Below are 19,578 nucleotides of genomic sequence, written 5' to 3'. Positions count from 1 at the left end.
TACTTCTTTAAAAAATTATCAAATAGTAAAAACCTCTAACTAATTAATAATGATAATAATAATAATAATAAATAAATAAATGGTGAGTTTGGTTTGGCACAAAACAAAATCAATAATATTCGATTTATATATTTTTAATAAAATATATTATTTATTTTGTAAAATATAATAAGTATTATTTAAATTTAAATTTCAAAAAAAAAAAACCAAATGCAGTAAAAAAAAGTTCTGTTCACCAAACATTTAATGAAAACTTAATATTCAACTTTTGATTTTTAGTAATGAGTATTTGAATTTTTTTTATTTTTTAATTTTTTATAAAAATTATTTTATATTATTTATTACTTTCCCGTCCCAAAAAATTTGTCTTATTTTTCTATTTTCGTCCGTCCCAAAGCAATTGTCTTATTTTTTTATTTAATAGCCGTGGTTCCCACTTCATAACAAAATTATTTCTAATTTTTCATATTACCCTTAATTATTATTCTAACGTAATCTTTAAAATCTTTCAAAAAAACAAAGGCATTTTAATTATTTATATTTTACTTTATTAAATACTATTATTTTTTAATTCTCGTATCAACTCTCAATAATACACTTTTGAGACGGATGGAGTATTATATAAAAAAAAAAAAAAAAATTCAAAAATTGGATTCGATCAACAGAACAAAAGATTCGTTAATGAAATTGTACGTACAATAATGACAAATTTTGCATAATTATGGTGCCACCTGGCCCTCAACTCTTATAATTTGTGATTGGTCCCTTGCAGTTTGCTCCATTAATTTTTGTTTTTGTTTTTTGTTTTTTTTTTTAAATTTTTAAATTTTTATTTTTGTTAAAAATATGAAGTGAGTTTGGCTGTAATTTGGAATCTTGTGGTGTGTATGACAATACTAAAAATTTTAAGGCATATATTTTCTTCTTTTTTTCAGTAAAATTATATATATTTGGTTGGATATTGAGCTTAAGAAATAAAAGTATATATATTTGAATATTAAAGTGAGATAGATAAACAAAAAAAATGCGAATGCTATAAAAAAATTTATTAAATAAGTGATAAAAATAGTGCCAAAATAGTGGGGTAAATAAAACCAAATGCGAAATAGTTATTATTCGTTAAAATAAGAATAATAAAATTATGAATAAATAAAGTTATTTATTATAAATAAATTGTACATAAGTTTAACACGGACAACAAAAAAACAATTATATAATTTTGGTGAACAGAGAAAGTAGTAATTGCTTGATATACTATTAAAAAAAATAGTATTTGATAAGATATTTTAAACCGAAAAAAATAATAATTTTATACTCTCTCCGTCTCAATCCAAACGGGTCATTTGAAGTTTTATAATAAATTTCAAAATAATACTTCCTCCGTCCCAAAATAATATGAACATTTGAGATAAACACGAGAATTAAAGAATAATAATATTATATTGACAATTGGTGTAAAAGTGTTTCTAAAAGATCAACATGTTCCTATTTTATGTAATTATTGTAAAAATGTGGAGATAGTTATGTAAAAGAGTGGGGAGGTAGTTATAAGAAAAAAAATGAGACTATTGTTTTGAAACGAACAAAAATAACAAATTAGACTATTACTTTGGACGGAGGGAGTAATATTTTATTAGTTAATTAAAGTGTGTAAAATGATTTTGATAGTTGCTTTTTGTATTTGATGTATAAACGAATTGTATTTGTAATGATATATTTGTAAATAAATTTAAAAATATTTTAATATTAATTTATCATTACTTTTACTGTAACAAAATATAGATACTGTTAAGAAGAACAAAAAAAAAAAAAAAAAAAAAACTTAGAAGTGATACTTTCAGATGAATGAAATAATAATAATAATAATAATAATAATAATAAAAAAGAAGAAGATAGTATGGGTGTATTTACTTGGGTTTGAGTAAAGAAGATTAAATTTGAATTTTATATTTAAAAAATATTTTATTGATATTTTATAAAATATATATATATATATATATATATATAGAGTTCATATAATAAAATTTAAGAAATTTTTGTCAAAGAGATGGACCTGTCTGTTACAGTAATATATATTATGAGAGTTGTGGTTAGATAATTATAAATAAATAAAGTAATATAGTGGCATGCTTAAAGCATTATTTTCTTTAATTGAACTGCATGTTTCATATGGACAACAATTTCTTCATCTAACCATTAATTTAAATTTATTATGTTGACTCTATTTTTTATTATTTCTTTTTCTTGTTCTTTAGGATAATTATTTTATTTTAAAATTTCAATGTTGAATTTAATAGTTGTACTATAGATCTACAAAGTATCAGAACATGTGTTAAAAGATATTAAAAAAAAAGAAGAAGATAATTCTTTAATTTATTATTCTAAAAATACAATTGATTTACACTATTTGGTTTTAATCATAATTTTTAAATATATTTTAAAAAGTATATTTCTTATATATTCTTCTACTATATTATTGTATATATATTTATAAATTACATTCAAACATATTTTTTTATGCTATCACCAAATAATATATAATACATATTTGATTTAAATACAAATACATATTTTTAATAATTATTAACATACATGCATAAATAGTATATATAATTTTTTACGGAAAAAAATACACAAAATAATTATAGATTACCTTCTAAAAAATAAAATTAAACAATACTTTTCAAAAAAATTATACTCTCTATTACTTTTTTAAAAATGAAACTACACATTACTTTCTAAAACAAAAAAAATTACATATTACTTTTTAAAAATTATAGATTACTTTCTAAAAAATAAATTTGCACAATACTTTTCAAAAAATAAATTACAGATGACTTTGCAAAAAATAAAATTACACAATACTTTTTAAAATATAAAATTACATATTTACTTTTTACAAATAAAATTATATTACTTTCTAAAAAATAAAATTACACAATACTTTTAAAAAAAATAAATATAATTACAAAAATGATTTTTTCTCATAGTGATATACTTTTATATATATATATATATTTTTATATAATTCAATTGTTTATTTTTCTTTTAAAAAACTATCATATTCATATAACCACAATTTCATAGAAAAACAACAAAAATTAAAACTTAAAAAAAGAGCACCTCAACTATATTATTGTTCTCATATATTAACCATTATTAAACTCTAAATTTAAAATTGACCACCAATACAAGATCTATGTACAAATAAAACTTAATTTTTCATGCTTAAAAATAGAAAAATTTCAATTAAGAGTAGGAAATAAGATTAATTTTGTTTGAAAAAAGTATAAAAAACATAGCCTAATAATATAATATTTTCTCGTAAAAATAACTACTTAATTTTTGTATAAAACATTAAATCCAAAAATTATTCTAATAAATAAATATATATATATATAAAAAAAAAACTGAAACACCAAGACCACAAAAATAACACACCTTTTAAATATTGAATGGTATTTTTTTATTTTTTTTTCAATTTTCAATAATGAAATAACTTTAAGGTTAATTAAATATATATTTAAAAATGTAAAAATATTGCAGTATGAAGAGAGTTGACTTCAAGTCAACTCTCTAGACGGCTATAATTTCTTTATATATTTATTTTAGTTTATTATGGTCTACCATGTTTGAATCCAATTTATTTATTTTTTAAAAATATACATTTATTAAATTATCTGATAGTTTGTTAACAATACCATGACAATGAAGTGGATACACAAATCGGAAAACTGGGTCAATGCTGTAATGGGTCGTGTGTCTATATATATATTCTTTAATTAGGATTTTAAAAAAAAGAAAAAAATTTACTTGACTTTGCATTGTACGGAAAATAAGTATTTTCTCAAATATTATAAAAATATAAAAACTAAACCAAATTTTTTTAAATTAAAAAAAAAAATAGACCAATGATATGAGTTAGTGCTTGTTCCTTTTCATTATTATTATTATAATATACATACTACGTAATAAGTATTATTTCTAAATTAAGACACTTAACATATATACAAACATCACGTATTTTTTATTATAAGTTTTTTATTACATACATTATATATTGTGTGTAATTGTTTATTTATAATTACAAGTGTGTGTTGGATAATCGATTTACACAATCGATTAATTAGTGAGTAAAGATCGTCAGCGGGTGGGAAATCTGGTATAGCTGACGGTTACTCGGCCTGAAATAGCCTATGTTGTTCATATCATCAATCAGTTTATGTCCGCTCCTCAAACGACTTATTATTCTGCTGTTTTACGGATTATTCGATACGTCAAAGGCACTCTCTTCCATGGCCTTATTTAATCAGCTCGTTCATCTTTGGTTTTGATTGGGTATTTTGATGTTGATTGGGCGGGTGATCCCACTGATCACCACTCGACCACTAGTTTTTGTTTCTTCCTTGGCAACTCGCTTATTTCTTGGCGCAGCAAAAAACAGACAATTTTTTCCCGGCCGGTCCAGTGTAGAGTTTGAGTATAGAGCTCTTGCAGATACCACTGCCGAGCTTTAATGGCTTCGCTGGCTTCTAGCTGATCTCAGTGTGCCTCAATCCTCCGCTAATATTATTCATTTTGACAATCAGAGCGTTATGAAGATTTTGACGAATTATGTTTTTCACAAGCGTACGAAATACATTGAGATCGACAGTCACCTTGTGCGTCACCACATTGCTCACGCCAACGCCTCATTGTCCCCCACTTCTTCTGCCGATCAGACCGCCGACGGCTTCACCAAACCTCATCTTCCCGGCTGCTTTCAGTCATTCCTGAGCAAACACAAATTGGTTTCCACAATCCTACCTTGAGTTTGAGGGGATATTGATATATATATTATAATATATATATTTATGGTAATATATCAATATAAATGACGATATAACCCTATTTTTAGCTAAAAAATCAAGTTATTCCGTTTATTCCAACAGTTTGGATGAAATAAATTTATTTCTTGTACATGAGACTTAGTTAATAATTTGGCTATTTTGCTCGTCTCCAACAAATTATATGACCTAAGTCAGTAGTTTTATTTGGATAAAATATTATCGTTGGATGAAAATATTATAATCTCAAACGAAAAGTTTGAAATTAGAATAAATTACGATCGTCACAAACGGAAAGTTTGTTATTAAAATCAATTATGATCCCCTCAAACAGAATGATTGAAATTAAAATAAATTAAAAGTCGTAATTATGATCGTAATGGATCATCTAGCATTTTGGCCGAGTGAAGACGTCTATACAAGGGTCTCGTCCTTCATTATAAAAACACCAACAACATTCTCACATCATTCACTCATCTCTTTTAGCTTTCCGGAAATTTTCCTAGCTCAATTCATTTCTTGTTTTGTTCGCTGGAACTCCAACGATCTGAGGTGTTATTCTCATCGGAGATGAAAATCGTTTTATCTTTGGGTTAGAACGCCGACCACCAGAAGCACTATCGAAACGTATTTAATTTTCGAAAAGATGATTCATCATCGACTCGTTTTTACAATACATTTACTTTTCGCAATACCCATTTAACTAACAACGTGTTGTATAAAAATATATTACTTATTGTATAAGAATATAACATGCCATGTTAGTTTATATATTATATTTGTATTATATTAATACATAATAATACTATATGATATCTATTAAAACACTGTGCTTTCGTGGTCCATAGGCACCAAATTTTCGTAATAACTTGCGAATTAAACTAATGATAATAAATGTGCTGTTTTCCCTTTATTAATATTATTTTATTTTATTTTTTCTAAGATGTAATTTTACAAGTGCTCATAAGTTTCTCAATTTTCAATCAAAAGTAAATCCTAAAAATCCACAAGATTTTTATTTTTACGTAAATTTCTAAAATAAAAAGAAAAAAATAATAATAATTGACAAGTTTCAACCATGTGCATCACGTTTTATTAGTTAGGGAAAAAAAAGTCTGTAAAAATAAATATAAATAACAATAACTAACGTCAAGCATCATATGGGTGGACGTGACACATAATTCCTAAATTATTTTGGTTAACTTAGATTTAAATTAATACTTGCAATTTTTATTTATTTACTTTTTGTAACTTTTAACTCAATCCAATTAATCTATTGTTGTATACATAATTTATTACCCAATGAATCAAAACAAATTAAATAATATAATAAATCTATTTATTTTGTGCATAAACAATCAAACTCCGATGACAATTCACAAGAAGTGGATAAACTTCACTTAAAACAAGCTTTTTGTCCCTATTTCTGTTTCATGTTGATTATTCGGAAAAAGAACAAAATAGTAAAAAGTTATTAGAAACCATATCATCTAAAAATTGTGACTATTTTGTGTTAGAAAATAAACATATAATCAAATATGTTAGCGGAAGCGGAATTTAAATAAACCTCCGGCCATTGCTAAAAATTAAATTTATTCTCGATACTCTCTTCTTCAAGCAAACGCTAGATTGGAACCGTGGAAGACGGTATTACCAAACTCTGGAACCCTTGGGAGAATGTTGTCAAACTTTGGAACCTGCGAATATGTCGCCAGATCCTGGAATCCTAGGTTGATGTTGCCAAACCCCAAACCCTGGCTCTCAAATAGCGATGGTGTATTCTGATTTTTTGAGAGTAGGTTGATTTTCTGAGAGTAGGTTTAGTATCATTTCTGCCACTTCTCATGTATATTTTGAATGTGATAGACTTAATGGGAGAAAAGTGGCCACAAGTTAGTTTAATTATATAAGATAATTCAAAAATAATCAAAATTCAAATATGATTAATTAATTAATTAAACTAACATTTTGATACCAACATTTGAGGAGAAAAAGTATATAACAGAATAAGCCACAGATCATGTGTTGATCAGACTAAGTCAATATTGTGCTGATTTGATCGAATAAGCATATGCTATAAGAGTGATCACATATGTTGAGTTATAATAATATATATTATATTATAAATATGTTGAGATATATATAAATATATATTAATCACTCTTATAATATATACTGACTCAAATCAACAACATGCTCACTTACCAGATCAGCAGCTATCCATGCCCAAAAGAATAAGCATGATACGTGATAGTTAGAAATCGCATGCGTTAATTGTTCAAATTATATGCGATATTTGATTGATTTTGATTGGCTTCTACATAATTTATGTGCGTATTGTTTATTTCCGACATGCATAAAAGAAAAGACAAATTTGGTGAATTTAGAGAAGAATAAAAGAAATAAAATCAGTTTTGGACAGTCAAGTTACCCTCTTCACATGAGAATTTAATTAAAAGCCCAACAGTCTAAATACAAAATAATTAGGGCAAAAATTAAATAAAAAGGGGAGTCACACCCACGAGGATGAGAGAACGGCCAGAGAGAAAATAAGCGGATTAGGATTGCGTAGAAGCAAATCGACAAAGAAGATTTCCCCTTCAACTAACTTTATCTTTCTCTATTGTTGTTTGTTATTTGATTATAGAGTGGATACTTTTCTGGTTTGGAGATATAATGTTTTGGTTCTTACGGTTTTGAAGATTTCTGATTTTTTTTATAAAAGTTTTTTTTATTGTCAATATTTGTTTAATCCTGGAAATAATGATTATGATTGTTTGATTGATTGGATATTTTGATACTGATATTTAAATTGGTCTAATAATCTAAAGTCAATTCAAGTAGAATATCTGTAATTGTATTCGCATTTGAATAGGTGACAACCGGGTTGAATAGTAATTGTTTTGAATTGAGTTTTTCTAAATTAGAATGCGAGTAGACAATATTACTTATGGGCGCACATAAGTTTATTAGTTTAATTATGAGTAGTTAATGGACGTACCTTAATTACCTACTGTAAGAAAATATTGGTTGTCAGAGCTTGTTGATAATTATAACAAATTTATTAATACTTTAATAAGAACTAACTTTATTAAATCAATTATAAAATATAAGTGTCCCTTAAGCCAGATATCCTTTGATAGCTAGTTCTCCGTTAATTTAATTGTTTTATTATTTTGCCTTCATTAGATAATAAAAAAAAATTCTCCCTTTTATTTACTGTATTAGAATGCGAACGAGTGAATCACACAATCCTGTGGAGACGATCACTTCCATGTATTACATTACATTAAATTGCGATCAAATTATTTGATTAACCGCGCGACAGGTCAATATGACATGGTGTTTTCCTGCACCACAATAATTTTATAAGTGGGTAAATATTTAATTTATTATTATTATTTAAAAAAAAAAAGTGATAGTAAACCTATTTCTAAGTAATTTCTAAAGTGAATGTGAAGAATTAAAGGTATGCAGAAAGTTTCCAACAAAGTCCAAAGGGCAACCAAAATGATAACAATTTCAGGACAAGTCTGTTTACTTTCCTTTTATCACTGAACATCCTTTGCACTCTTTACCCTAACCAACACCTTCCATTCAAGGCTTTATTTCTTCATTTATTTATATTTTAAATGGCACGTCTATTCTTTTGATAATTATTTTTAAAATTTTAATTATATATTCTATAAAAATACAATCATATCATATATCGTCGGTTTAATTTTTTACTTCTATTTCAATTTTAATATATTTGGAAATGTTGATTTCTATTTTTTTTTGTATTTAATTAGGTAGTTCGACTTTTTTTTGTGTATGAAAGAAAAGAAGTTTCCGGAAGTGTTTGTAATTAGTTGCAGTTTCAATGTAAAGGTGAATTTTTTTATTGGATGTGACAGCTTTATGTTTGTTTTCTTAATCTTGATTTTTCTTATATTTGTGGTTTTTGTTAGTCGGTTGACTTGTGACTTAACGTGTGTGTTTTTATGCACTCTTGAGAAACTCGTACATTTAATTTGACTATAGTGAATTTTCTACTTTGGTTTGAACGATCCATAATTTTTTTTTATTTTTTTTATATTTTATTTGCATATATAATTAGTTATCATTTATATTCTTTCAAGTGAGTGAATGATTTTCTACTTGAAAAAATATTATCTCTCTTTCATAATTTATTTACAAGACTTATCATTTTTCAAATTTTTGCAAAGAGATTGCATTTTTTTCATAAAGAAATTGATCTCTTTCATAATTTATTTACAAGACTTATCATTTTTCAAATTTTTGCAAAGAGATTGCATTTTTTTCATAAAGAAATTGATTTGATTTTGAATATAATATTTTAGCATATTTTTTAATTTTTTAAATTAAGTTCGAATTTCAAGTGATATGAAAGAATATTTAGAAAAACGATACAAAAAATTATGAGAAGTTTAATATATAAAAATTTTCTTTTTATTGTAGTAATTTTATTTTTATTGTGCATGTATTTTGTTATTATTATTTTCTATAAATTAGTTTTGTTTTAAAATTGTATTGTGTATGTTATCTTTCAAATTGATTTGATTCGATAATATATTTTATATATAAAAAATATAAGTATTATTTATAAAAAAATACTACCCCGTCCCAATAAAAGAGTAACATTTGTTTTTTATAAATAGATTTTTTAATATTAGTATTATATTGAGTTGTAGTAAAAAGATAAAATACCCTATTGGTATTGGGTAATAAAAAAGTAATAATATTTATGTAAAATATTGGAAATTGTAAGGATATTTATTATGTTAGGTAGGTAATACAAAATTACTATATCAAAAAATAGTATCCGGACAAAAATAAAAATATTAAAATATTTGAATAAAATAGAATTTTTGTTAAATCTAATTGGATAGAAAGTAGTATATCTGCAAGGAAATTTATTTTAAAATACACAACTTCAACACCATAAATTTTCTATTCTTTTTTTTTATTATTCCCCTTCCATCCGTCTTCTTTCGACTTCCTAAAACTTCCTTGAATTTTCGTTCTTCCTCAGTTTATTTTCTTGCTTATTTCTTTTTCTTTTCTTGCTTGATTTGTTTGCTTTCTTTCTGTTTCCTTTGTTTTTTTTTTTTGTTAATTATTTTTGCGAGTACGGTTCTGGATCCTTTTTGAGGAAATCGGAGAATTCACTCAATTTTCGGCCGATTCAATCCAAGAAATCCTAGAAAAATATTTTGAGCAATAACAATATTATTTGAGTTCTTTCCGTTTCCTTTGTTTCTTTTTGTTAATTATTTTTTGAACACAATTTTCGGATCTTTTTGGAGAAAATCGGAGAATTTACTCGATTTTCGGTAATCGTAGAAAAATATTTTGAGCAATAATGTTTGAATTTTTTTCTAAATTGCATTTTAACGATGTAAGAAAAACAACAACAAAATCGTTAAATGTTTATTTTTTTCTTATTGGTAGGCATGATTCATTCCAAATTTATTTTAATTTTCAAATTAACAATATTTAAGTCGAATTTAAATATAAATATAAATTTAGCAAGTTATACTAGCCAAATCAAATCATTTGTTGCAGGTGGGGGGTTTGAATCCATTCATGCCATCTCTTCGGGACTATTTAAAATTTATTTTTATTTCAATTTAATGTGGATTGTACTTTGTTCATTTTAAATATAGTTTATACTTAAATTTAAATTATGATATAAATTGAATATATATATTAAAAAAAGATTCTATCACACTTTTGTAATGTTTTTTGATCGAGCTACAGAGTTAAGATTGATATTTAGATGAGAAGAGCAACAAGTTAGAAACATTTTTAAAAAATTTCAGTTTCATGTGATTGTTAATAAAGCGATGGATGCAGCAGCAACTATCAATTCTTGATCACTGATGATATACATTAATTCTATCAGATACAAGTTATCATTGTTTTTACCCTTTCGAATAACTTAAAACCAATTGCATAATGTTGAGAATCTAAACAATTTTGATCACAACTTATAAAAGGATTGGTATAAAATCCCCCAAATTTACTACTGTGTCTCCTCCACAGAATTTAAATCATAGTAAATTCCAGGGATAGAAATTGATGAAAAAATTCACAGAATATTCTGCACTAGAACCATATCATCATAGGATAGCAGGTTGGACTGAAGGTTAGAGGCTGGGATCGCCGGAGATGGTAGAACGGGCAATTACAAGGCTAACGGCATCAAAAGAAGCAGATATGGGAATTGTTGTCAAGAAGACAACAATAGAAGACAGTGTCTATGTTCTTTCATACAGAACATCGCAAGATAATAAATCATAGTAATGAAACAGAGAAAACACACATACTAAAACAATCATGTTGCTATCATTGATTCGAATAAACTTGAGCATGCATTGTCCAACCGAAGCAATTTTCAAAATCGAAAATTTGTGAAAGTTAAAAGATCAGGAAAGTAAGTTAACCGCAATTGTTTTGCGACCGTACGTCTTCTTTCCGCATACAACAGTTTGTAGAAATATATGGAGAGATTCAAACCTGAATTTTGTCAACAATGTAAGCTTTTGTTCAAGCCTTAGGGCTGGAAAGATTCTTTAGGTCCCTTTCCTTGGCGTACCAATCCGGAATGATCTTGGCAGCGTGCGGGTAGAGATCTCTGTAAGCATTCTTGATTGTCCCCTCTGCAACTGTAGTTGCAAATGATATATCTACAACAATGGCATTTTAATAATAAGAAATCCAAATACAAAGAAGAAAGCCTGACAGGTATTTTCGAGCTGAAAAGAATGACAGATGATTATTGCCCAAACCTTTCAATGGCTTCTTTGATTCTGACAGCTGAGTTATCATGAATATTATGGCTGCAGCAATAGAAATAGGGCTCCTCCTGCAATTTAAGAAAATGATGAAAACGTCAAACCAGCTAATGGATTGTTCGCCTTTTTTTCCAGTTTTTGAGAACATTACGAAATTATCCCAAGCAGCTACATTTTAATTCCAATTCTAATTCCAATTCCAATTCCAAAAGTTCTGTAACTTCAAATCAACTATGTGTTTATGTAAAGCCTTTTCGATTCAAAGTTCAGTAGTGATGCCACTAGAAAATGTTGAAGAGAAGTGTCTGCTGTGCAGTATTGTGTAGACACAAAAGATCAGCACAATACCTGATGTCGAAGTCTCCTGCCTTTTGAACTGTTTCCTGAACAGCTTTCACTTCTTCATTGCTCATGCCGAGATTAGAACAGAAACGCCTCTGAAAACCGGATGCCAAAACCGACAGTTTTAATGCAAAGAAAGATTATTGAAAGTATAATGATGGTTTTGCAAATAAATCAAGCATATCGCAATAACCCCTCCGCTAATAAAACTCACCAGATAATCTCCTGCATGAATGGTACCCATCTCCATCGATTCCCCCATCTCAACCTTCAACTGTTTCACAATAAATTCTTTTGCTCGGCCAATCTCTTTCTTTGTAGCTCCAGCAACAATGGAACATATTTCTAGTTGAGACCCACAAAGATTCAGAGGCCTTTTAAATGTGAGGTAGTAACAGATGCTGGTTATCAACTTAAGCAAGTGATTTATTCTGCACCTTTTACAGTGCGCGGTTTCCCTTCCTGCCTACAAGCAATATAAATGCAGGCAGCAACTAGAGCCTCCAAGTTTCTTCCCCTTGTACACTTTTGATCTTCTAACCTTTTGTATATCTCGCTTGCCCGGTCCTTCAAAGAAAGTAAGAGGAAAAATACATATATATATATATATATATGGATTTTTATGTCTTACTTCAGGAAATCAATATGCATGTTTACAAAGATATTATGTCATCACCCCTAACATTCGCAATCGTAAACCCTTTACAAGTCCCAACCCCCAGAGAGACATACAAGTGGTAGAAACAGTCATAAACGGAAAAATAATTCCTAAATGATTGCAGTTGAATAACTTTGGTAACACGTATAATGTGACAATCACTCAAAAAAGGTGAGTTCATACCTTAATGGTAGTAACCAAGCTCAACCTGGAGGAGAAAATCCAAAACAATTAATATCAGTAGTCGTCCCGTACAATTCCCATAAATGGCCAGAAAAGGGCAAATTAAACTGAAGTAACTAGCATTAATTCACATCTATAGGTAAAATCTTTCAGCCGACACAAAGGTTCTACTTCAACCACATAGATATCATGGCATCAATGTGTATAAGCTAGCTATAAGCTAATGGAAAAACCACTTGAATAGTTAACTATTAGACTGCTGCTACTTAAAAAAGGTTGATGAGAAAGATAAACCATCATCAAGTGCACAATAAGCATAACCAAGATAGATGTTTAGATTCTAGCTTCTTATATCCATCCACGCATGCCAAGCCAATCAAATTGCATCCCAAATTCTAATAACATAAATTTGGAAATAGCTTTCTCCCAGTTTCAATTCGAGCCAGACAGGCAGACACATTCATTGATGTTAAACCTTAACAACCATTTCTGTGGCGGCCAATACCTAATTCATAAATAAACGCTAATGAGTTAGTTCCTCATAGCACAATTCAGCCTGCTTTCTTTCAGAATCAAAACAACCAATAATCAAGACCGCTGGCTGATGTTGTTTCTACTTCGATTTCAACAATAAAAGCTCTCTTCTGTCACCCACATTTCCTTATTATTCAGCAGCAGTTTAGTTAGTTCTCATTCTAAGTTAAGTTTTCTTCTAACTACTAATCCAAAATACCTCACTTTTGAAGGTCTAAGTAAGTAATTAACCCATCCCATTTATCAATCGTCTGATTCATTCTTTGCCAAAGCCTTTGTTTCAGAAATCAACCAACCAACTGTCCCCAAACCCAAACCCTAGAAACAAAATCATAAATAAAATCAACAAAAAACAAAGTAAAACCCACCTATCAGCCATATTAGAAATCATCTTAAAAGCGAAGACAATAGCACGGTCGGGATCCCCGCCTCTGTTCTGCAAGCGCGCCACAGACGAATCTCCGTTGGCCCCATTGGCACCCCGAGAGATAACTGTGGAGAGAGCCGCATCTCCCAACAGCGGGTTCACGGGACCTCCGACACGGTTGGGGTCGTGGTCGCCCGAATCATCGGCGAATGTTCGCCACTCCGACGTCTCGTCTATGGAGCGCGCTTCTAGCACGAGGCCGCACTCCGAGCACACGGTGTCCCCAGCCGCGTGATCGAACACCACTTCCGTGTTTCTTTGGCAGTCCGAACAGTAAGAATCCCCCATCAGTGAGTAGTAAAACGCGATGAGGATTAGATTGATCGGAATGCGAATTCTAGCCGATTTGCCGGCAAAAGATTTTCTCTGCGTAGATTTAAACAAAGTAGAATTTCTATTAATCTCCGCCTTCTTCCGAATCCCTCCCTCCTCCAGAATCTAGCGTTAGAAATCGAAGAAGAGAGACGAAAGAGAAGGAAGAGTGCGTCGACAAGGAATGGTGGTATATATAGACAGAAACCCAAGGAGGAGGTCAGCCAATTCGGGCCCATTCGGGTTCGAATCCGGTCCGGGTTTGACAGCTAATGGCAATTGGATGAGGTGCACGCGGTTTTATTTATCCTTTGCATACTATTACTTATAGTAACAAAAATATGATATTGGTAATAGTTTGCATGATTTGCCATTTTATTTGTTCATTTAAAATATCATATTTAGTAAATATATTTAATTATTCTTTAAATTTCAATTAATGACTTTCTTTTTAATCTATTTGCATTATTATTATTACCAATAGAATTTACATTTTTTTTTATTAAATTTATTTTAATTTAAATTTTATATTACATACTCTTTGTACATTCTATTTAGATGTGAGTCTTGTTTTCGATACTTTGTCGTGAGTCTTATTTTCGATATTTTGTCGTTAGCATGTTTCGTCTTCAACTCTAATTATTTATGACTCTAACGTGATTTTAGTTGTATATCTTCGATATTTTTTTGCAAATTCAAATTATTTATGCATCATTTGAGTTTGAGGAAAATTTAAAGAGATGTAATATTTGAATTATTTAATTTTAAATTAAATTTAGTTGTTTTATATCTCATTTTATTCATTAAATTAGGTTATTATGATTTGAGTCTAGCGGGTCAAATGTCATGATTATATATAAGTCTTTCATCATATAATGGAATTTTTGAGTTATTTCACATGGGATCAAAATTACTTTTATCCTAAAGTAAACATAATATATTAATTCATATTATGTCTTTCATTTTTATTACGATTACGAATATAATTCAATTTTTGAGTCGCTTACAGTTGATTATAACACTTTAGATAATAAAATGGCAAAACATGCAAGTTTTACCGATATCATATTGTTACTATAAAATAATATATGGAAAGGATAAATGAAATCGCTTGCCCCAAATGCATCCCGCTCATTAGTTGCCACTTGCTGTCGGGTTCGGACCGGGTCCGGATTCGAACCCGAATGGCCGACCTCCATTTTGGAAGCTTGTAGGAAGCTCGCTCCACGATTTCTGTCTATATATACCACCTCGTCTTCCCCTTTTAAGTCTCTCTTCTTCGATTTCTACCGCTAGATTTTGGAGGAGGGAGAGATTCAGACGAAGACGGGGCTGTTTTGTAGAAACTTCTTTCGATTAAATCTGTCTCAGCAAAGCAAAGCTTTTGCTGGGAAATCGGCCCTAGAATTCGCATTCCAATTAATCTAATCCTCTTCTTCCATCAATTTACTACTTTACTGATGGGAGATTCGTATTGCTCCGACTGCCAAAAAAACACTGAAGTGGTGTTCGATCACGCGGCGGGGGACACCGTGTGCTCGGAGTGCGGCCTCGTGCTAGAAGCGCGCTCCATAGACGAGACGTCGGAGTGGCGAACATTCGCCGATGATTCGGGCGACCACGACCCCAACCGTGTCGGAGGTCCCGTGAACCCGCTGTTGGGAGATGCGGCTCTCTCCACAGTTATCTCTCGGGGTGCCAATGGGGCCAACGGAGATTCGTCTGTGGCGCGCTTGCAGAACAGAGGCGGGGATCCCGACCGTGCTATTGTCTTCGCTTTTAAGATGATTTCTAATATGGCTGATAGGTGGGTTTTACTTTGTTTTTTGTTGATTTTATTTATGATTTTGTTTCTAGGGTTTGGGTTTGGGGACAGTTGGTTGGTTGATTTCTGAAACAAAGGCTTTGGCAAAGAATGAATCAGACGATTGATAAATGGGATGGGTTAATTACTTACTTAGACCTTCAAAAGTGAGGTATTTTGGATTAGTAGTTAGAAGAAAACTTAACTTAGAATGAGAACTAACTAAACTGCTGCTGAATAATAAGGAAATGTGGGTGACAGAAGAGAGCTTTTATTGTTGAAATCGAAGTAGAAACAACATCAGCCAGCGGTCTTGATTATTGGTTGTTTTGATTCTGAAAGAAAGCAGGCTGAATTGTGCTATGAGGAACTAACTCATTAGCGTTTATTTATGAATTAGGTATTGGCCGCCACAGAAATGGTTGTTAAGGTTTAACATCAATGAATGTGTCTGCCTGTCTGGCTCGAATTGAAACTGGGAGAAAGCTATTTCCAAATTTATGTTATTAGAATTTGGGATGCAATTTGATTGGCTTGGCATGCGTGGATGGATATAAGAAGCTAGAATCTAAACATCTATCTTGGTTATGCTTATTGTGCACTTGATGATGGTTTATCTTTCTCATCAACCTTTTTTAAGTAGCAGCAGTCTAATAGTTAACTATTCAAGTGGTTTTTCCATTAGCTTATAGCTAGCTTATACACATTGATGCCATGATATCTATGTGGTTGAAGTAGAACCTTTGTGTCGGCTGAAAGATTTTACCTATAGATGTGAATTAATGCTAGTTACTTCAGTTTAATTTGCCCTTTTCTGGCCATTTATGGGAATTGTACGGGACGACTACTGATATTAATTGTTTTGGATTTTCTCCTCCAGGTTGAGCTTGGTTACTACCATTAAGGTATGAACTCACCTTTTTTGAGTGATTGTCACATTATACGTGTTACCAAAGTTATTCAACTGCAATCATTTAGGAATTATTTTTCCGTTTATGACTGTTTCTACCACTTGTATGTCTCTCTGGGGGTTGGGACTTGTAAAGGGTTTACGATTGCGAATGTTAGGGGTGATGACATAATATCTTTGTAAACATGCATATTGATTTCCTGAAGTAAGACATAAAAATCCATATATATATATATATATATATGTATTTTTCCTCTTACTTTCTTTGAAGGACCGGGCAAGCGAGATATACAAAAGGTTAGAAGATCAAAAGTGTACAAGGGGAAGAAACTTGGAGGCTCTAGTTGCTGCCTGCATTTATATTGCTTGTAGGCAGGAAGGGAAACCGCGCACTGTAAAAGGTGCAGAATAAATCACTTGCTTAAGTTGATAACCAGCATCTGTTACTACCTCACATTTAAAAGGCCTCTGAATCTTTGTGGGTCTCAACTAGAAATATGTTCCATTGTTGCTGGAGCTACAAAGAAAGAGATTGGCCGAGCAAAAGAATTTATTGTGAAACAGTTGAAGGTTGAGATGGGGGAATCGATGGAGATGGGTACCATTCATGCAGGAGATTATCTGGTGAGTTTTATTAGCGGAGGGGTTGTTGCGATATGCTTGATTTATTTGCAAAACCATCATTATACTTTCAATAATCTTTCTTTGCATTAAAACTGTGGGTTTTGGCATCCGGTTTTCAGAGGCGTTTCTGTTCTAATCTCGGCATGAGCAATGAAGAAGTGAAAGCTGTTCAGGAAACAGTTCAAAAGGCAGGAGACTTCGACATCAGGTATTGCGCTGATATTTTGTGCCTACAAAATGCTGCGAAGCAATCAATTTTCTTCACCATTTTCTGTTGGCGTTGGCATCGCCACTGAACTTTGATTCGAAAACGCTTTACATAAACACATAGTTGCTTTGAAGTTACAGAACTTTCGGAATTGGAATTGAAATGTAACTGCTTGGGATAATTCTGTAATGTTTTTCTCAAAAACTGGAAGTAAGGCAAACAATCCATTAGCTGCTTCGACGTTTTCACCATTTTCTTAAATTGCAGGAGGAGCCCTATTTCTATTGCTGCAGCCATAATATTCATGATAACTCAGCTGTCAGAATCAAAGAAGCCATTGAAAGGTTTGGGCAATAATCATGGGTCATTATTTTCAGCTCGAAAATACCTGTCGGGCTTTCTTCTTTCTATCTGGATTTCTTATTATTGAAATGCCATTGTTGTAGATATATCATATGCAACTACAGTTGCAGAGGGGACAATCAAGAATGCTTACAGAGATCTCTACCCGCACGCTGCCAAGATCATTCCGGATTGGTATGCCAAGGAAAGAGACCTGAAGAATCTTTCCAGCCCTAAGGCTTGAACAAAAGCTCACATTGTCGACAAAAATCGGTAAAAATTGTGTTTGAATCTTATTATTTTATATATACTTATTATAAACTTCAATGAATATGAATATATGAACATCTTTATTTTGAACCACATTTTAGTTTAAAATTCTTTCTAAAGTGTCTTTAGCTTAAACTAATATCTTTACTGACAGAATAAATGTGTTTTTTTTTTTTTTTTATCAAATTATTTCAAGTTTTTTCAATTCAATTTTCATAATTCCTACAAAAATGTAAAATCCAAATAACTTTTCAACTAAAAGAAAATTCATCAACCAAACATGAAGTGTGTTCATTTTCTTACAGCCTTCTCCTCCTCCCGTCAATATAATATTATTATTACTCCCCAAACTGCCAAATAATACAACACCATGAAAGTAAAGCCACTGCCATTCTTCTTCGTCTTCTTCCTCAGGCCACCTCCTGAAATTATCTTATCCTCTGCAGTGTACAAACAACCAAGATCGTTACTATTTCCTACAACCCAAAATATATATATATATATATATATTATACATAAACATTGTTAAACTAAATAATTATTACTGTAGAGTAGAAGAAGAGAAGAGGGTGTGTGTTCATATGTATTAGTTAAACTGAAAAAACTTACTGCACTCGGCGGCATGGCAAAGGCATCTCAACGCCGCACCACAATCTCCGCCGCCGGGCTTCCGACAACGGTCGCAAGGATTTGTTACCTCGAAGGATATCTTCATCCCACCCCCTTCCAACATATCGTCATTCTTTCTGTACACCGCACTGTAATAATGCGTGCACTTCATCGCCTCTGCCCCTGCTGCAGGATCTAAATCCATTCCCAGCAACCCTACATCTCGGACAAACACACACTTGGAAGAAGAAGATGATGATGAATACTCATGTCCTAATCCTGATCTTAGTCCTAATCCAAAGCCATGGCTACAACTTCCACTCAACTTCCATCCATCACGACTACAGGGCTCCGACAACGTGCTCGACGACAACCTCGTCGTATTCGAGCAGTTCAACAGGACCAACGAATTCGGGATCGGAGGAGGCGGGAATCCGGCCGACAGATGGTTTGGGGACACGAAACTGGATGCGGAAGCGCACTGGTTCAATCTCACGCTCAGAAGCTTTTTCACATAATCAATGGAGGAAATCTCGAAGAGCCCCACCGTGGATCTCATGTAGAGCTTGTCCGATTGGCAGAGGAGCATCTGTCTCAACTCAGAGTCAAAAGGCTCTTGAATGGTTATCCCTCCACAAACGTCTGCGGAAAAGGACGAATCCTGCAAGAAAAAAATGATGAAGAATACCAGGGCAAGCTGAAGGAAGAAGCACTTGTGCATTCTTAGTT

The 19,578-nt window shown here is 31.0% G+C and overlaps 3 protein-coding genes across 4 annotated transcripts; 1 reads left to right on the top strand and 2 right to left on the bottom strand.

Moving 5' to 3' along the window:
* Positions 1–11,158: 11,158 nt before the first annotated feature.
* On the bottom strand, positions 11,159–14,250 carry LOC127244071 (transcription initiation factor IIB-2-like). Its single transcript, XM_051264384.1, has 7 exons — positions 13,712–14,250; positions 12,810–12,834; positions 12,406–12,535; positions 12,183–12,313; positions 11,975–12,063; positions 11,621–11,697; positions 11,159–11,518 (listed from the first exon to the last, which is right to left on the bottom strand). Exons 1-7 carry the CDS (start codon positions 14,056–14,058, stop codon positions 11,379–11,381), a joined length of 939 nt encoding a protein of 312 aa, XP_051120341.1. The 5' UTR covers positions 14,059–14,250; the 3' UTR covers positions 11,159–11,378.
* Positions 14,251–15,354: 1,104 nt separating this feature from the next.
* Positions 15,355–19,170, top strand: LOC127244072 (transcription initiation factor IIB-2-like). Of its 2 annotated transcripts, XM_051264386.1 has the most exons (8): positions 15,355–15,889; positions 16,767–16,791; positions 17,068–17,197; positions 17,290–17,420; positions 17,540–17,628; positions 17,896–17,972; positions 18,075–18,243; positions 19,042–19,170. In XM_051264386.1, exons 1-7 carry the CDS (start codon positions 15,543–15,545, stop codon positions 18,212–18,214), a joined length of 939 nt encoding a protein of 312 aa, XP_051120343.1. In that variant the 5' UTR covers positions 15,355–15,542; the 3' UTR covers positions 18,215–18,243; positions 19,042–19,170. The 2 variants fall into 2 exon arrangements, with proteins under 2 accessions (XP_051120343.1, XP_051120342.1); XM_051264385.1 differs by lacking the exon at positions 19,042–19,170 and having other exon boundaries at positions 18,075–18,330.
* Positions 18,557–19,570, bottom strand: LOC127244073 (uncharacterized). The gene is made up of 2 exons (XM_051264387.1): positions 18,850–19,570; positions 18,557–18,680 (listed from the first exon to the last, which is right to left on the bottom strand). Exons 1-2 carry the CDS (start codon positions 19,568–19,570, stop codon positions 18,562–18,564), a joined length of 840 nt encoding a protein of 279 aa, XP_051120344.1. The 3' UTR covers positions 18,557–18,561.
* Positions 19,571–19,578: the final 8 nt, after the last annotated feature.

The sequence above is a fragment of the Andrographis paniculata genome, unplaced genomic scaffold (genome assembly GCF_009805555.1).
Source record: "Andrographis paniculata isolate CXL003 unplaced genomic scaffold, ASM980555v1 Contig9END, whole genome shotgun sequence".
Lineage (NCBI taxonomy): Eukaryota > Viridiplantae > Streptophyta > Magnoliopsida > Lamiales > Acanthaceae > Andrographis > Andrographis paniculata.
This window is presented reverse-complemented; position numbering and strand designations above follow the sequence as displayed.